Source organism: Gekko japonicus, unplaced genomic scaffold (assembly GCF_001447785.1).
Source record: "Gekko japonicus isolate JY-2015 unplaced genomic scaffold, Gekko_japonicus_V1.1 scaffold565, whole genome shotgun sequence".
In the NCBI taxonomy this organism is placed as follows: domain Eukaryota; kingdom Metazoa; phylum Chordata; class Lepidosauria; order Squamata; family Gekkonidae; genus Gekko; species Gekko japonicus.
Window position 1 is genome coordinate 342,104 of NW_015176468.1, and position 3,416 is coordinate 345,519.

The 3,416-nt window shown below is 50.8% G+C and overlaps 1 protein-coding gene across 1 annotated transcript in view; it reads left to right on the plus strand.

The window, feature by feature from the left end:
* JCHAIN (joining chain of multimeric IgA and IgM) overlaps positions 1-2,171 on the plus strand; it is a 15,691-nt gene extending 13,520 nt beyond the window's left edge. The window contains exon 4 of the mRNA XM_015427118.1: positions 1,476-2,171. Coding sequence (XP_015282604.1) covers positions 1,476-1,680 — 205 coding nt within the window. The 3' untranslated portion in view covers positions 1,681-2,171. The remainder of the gene's footprint in view (positions 1-1,475) is intronic.
* Positions 2,172-3,416: the final 1,245 nt, after the last annotated feature.

The following is a 3,416-nucleotide window of genomic DNA, read 5'->3' on the forward strand; positions in this document are numbered from 1 at the left end:
GACGTGCGGCTGTCCGGCGAACGGCGTGCGCTGCGCTCTTGAGGTCCGGCTTGGCTGCGCTGCTTAGGGTCGTTGTTTAGGAGGGGCGATCATCCCATCCTCGTCGCCACTGTTATGTAGTGGGTGGTCGCCCGAACAAACGATAGACTACGTGGTGGTGCATAGCACGCTTTATTCAGTACACAACAACAAGAAGAAAACAAACGATCCGTCATTCCTTCCTTCCTTCCCTCCTTCCTCTTCTCTTCTCTTCTCTCCTCTCCTCTCCTCCTGTTATGTAGTGGGTGGTCGCCCGAACGAACGATAGACTACGTGGTGGTGCATAGCACGCTTTATTCAGTACACAACAACAAGAAGAAAACAAACGGCCGGCAGGCCAACTATATACAAACCTGGGGACACACCCCTGGTCACCATTGGTGGGTTTGAATCTCCCGCAATGGTTCCCATTGGTTCCCCAGTGTAGGGTTAGGATCCTAGTCCCCATTGTTGTCCAGGACTGAAGCTCAGGTGTGTGTGCTGACCTCAGGTGGCGGTCAGTGGACACAACAACCGTACTATGAATTATCTGGATCTTGGTGTCCACCAACACTTACTTACACTTAAGGACTTTTTTCTACTTCCTGCATGGCTGCCCTTCCACTTCTCATTAGGGTTGCCAAGTCCCCTCATTGCTTTCTTAGGTTCTTATATTCTTAACATCAGGAGAAGACCTCGGCTCCATGCCCTGTTGTTGGCCCTCCAGAGGAGCTGTTTGGCCACTGTGTGAAACAGGATGCTGGACTAGATGGACCACTGGTCTGATCCAGCAGGGCTCTTCTGATGTTCTTATGTTCTTAGCATCAGGGAAAGGTTTCGGCCTCTATGCCCTGTTGTTGGCCCTCCAGAGGAACTCGATGGTTACTGTGTGAAACAGGATGCTGGACTAGATGGACCACTGCTCTGATCCAGCAGGGCTCTTCTTATGTTCTTGGGTTGCCAGCCTCCAGGTGGGGCTGGAGATCTCCAGGAATCACAACTGATCTCCAGACAACAGCGATCAGCTCCCCTGGAGAAAATGGCTGCTTTGGATCATGGATGCTATGGCATCACATCCCTCCTAAACTCACTCCTCAGGTTCTACCCCCAAATCCCGAGGCATTTCATAACTTGGAGCTGGCAACCCTACTTTCACACTATGGAATAATGGCTGGAACCGTGGATTAGGGTTGCCAGCCTCCAGGTGGGGCCTGGAGATCTCCCGCTTTCACAACTGATCAGAGACCAGCTCCCCTGGAGAAAATGGCTGCGTTGAAGGGTGGACTCTATGGCATTGTAGCAGGCTGAGGCCCCTCCCCTCCCCAAACCCCGCCCTCTCCTGGATCCACCCCCAAAGTCTCCAGGCATTTTCCAACCCAGACCTGGCAACCCTACCACGGATACACTTTTGGTAGGCGTATTGACTAACACTCCTCCTTGTATAATCCGTCTTCTAGCTGCAACAAATGTGATACAGCGGCAGCCACCGTGGACGAAGAGGGAATTGTTGCCGGGAAGAGAACTCCATGCGACGACCCAGACGAACCCTGCTACACCTATGACAGGAATAAGTGCTACACTGCCTCGACCCCGTTCCTCCATGCGGGGAAAACCCAGCTCATTACGACAGCCCTCAATCCTGAATCCTGCTATCCAGATTAGAGATGATCCATACTGTCAGACATCATGGACAGACCCACGCGACACGCTTCTATTGGTTTTCAGTTAGTTAACTAGCATGGCTTCCCCCAAAAGAATCCCGCTGTGGATAGTTTGGTGAGTGCGCTGTAGGTGGAGCCTGAAGATCACCCAGAATTACAACTAATCTCCGAACTACAGAGAGATTGGTTCCCTTGGAGAATATGGCTACTTTGGAGGGTGGGCCGTATGGCAGCATACCCTTTCCAAGAGCCTCCATTTCCCAACTCTCCAGGCTCCACCCCCAAATTTCTAGGAATTTCCCAGCCTGGAGCTGGCAACTCCGGCGAAAATTCAGTGTTAAAGCCCCAGAATCCCCTCCTATTACAACAGGTCAGGTGACATTGAGGAAATGACTATTAAACCAGTCTAAGGCCCCATTCTGCATCAAGCATTCGCTCCGTTGTTTTAACCAAACCCAAACTGGAACAAAACCACATTCAGATACCCCAAGCCAACACCGTACTGACTGCAGAATCACCCCCGAACGGCCATAAAACGGCCATAAATCTATGCAGACAGTACCATAAAACCGAGAGATCGAAGGAAGTGAAAGCAGCATGCAGTGCGGAGGCTACCATAAAATCCGACAATCAAAGAAAGTGAAACTGGCATGCAATGTAGAGGGGAATTTCTGTTCCAACGTGGGTCTGGTAAAACAGCGAAGTGAATGCTAGATGCGGAATGGGCCTACGTCTATGATGTAGACCTACAGACATTGTTACCTGCTCGAAAAGTAGGGTTGCCAAATGGTACTCACCTCTCCGGCGGGGGACTCCTGCGCGGCTCCTGGAGTGCACGCACGCGCGCCGCATGCACATCACAGGGAAGTGACGTCATGACGCCAGGCACGCTGGGGGCGGGGCCACGACCATACAAGGGAAAACCATAGAGTTTTCCCTTATATGCCCATGGCCCCGCCCCCAGCATGCCCAGCGTCATAACGTCACTTCCCTGTGACGTGCACGCTGGGGCGGGGTTCCCCCCGGGGCCCGATTCCCCGGCGTCTGGGAACGGGCCTCTGGGGCGGGGGGATTTCCGCCCCCCGGGGGGATTTGGCAGCCCTATCGAAAAGTTTGGAAAAATCCCCAGTACTGTCGCTTAAAACAGATCTGCATCAGTAAAATGCTCTCGTTTGCTCCCCTTATCATTCCTTCCACTTTTACAGTATCGTTTCTTTCTCTTTATCACCTGCCTTTACCTATAGTGCTTAATTAATCCATGCTGTCAATAAAAATAATCTCTTCATTATCTCCAGGCTTGTATCATTGGTGTCAAATGGATGTAAAATTGGCAGCATTCCACTGAAAGTAACAGTGCATTGTATTACTGTTAACCCATTAAGCTTGATATAACGAAAGAGATTTCAAAAATTTTCTCTCGATCAGGGATTTGTAATGCAATTGTGTGCAGAGTTACATCAGTCTAAAACCCATGGAAATCAACAGGGTTAAATTACAGTAACTGCACAGGATTAATCTTCTCAAAAGATGGGGAAAGGGTCATTTGTGGCTCATTCTGCACATAGCATTCACTCCGTTGTTTTACCAAACCCACACTGTAACAGAAAAAGATGCGGCTCAAAACCACATGCAAATACCCTGGGCCAATGCTGTACTGACTGCAAAGTCACCGCAGACGGCAGGGGTAATTTCCTGTGGGAGCGCACAGGAGCGGAGCTCTGGCAGTAAGGCGCCCGG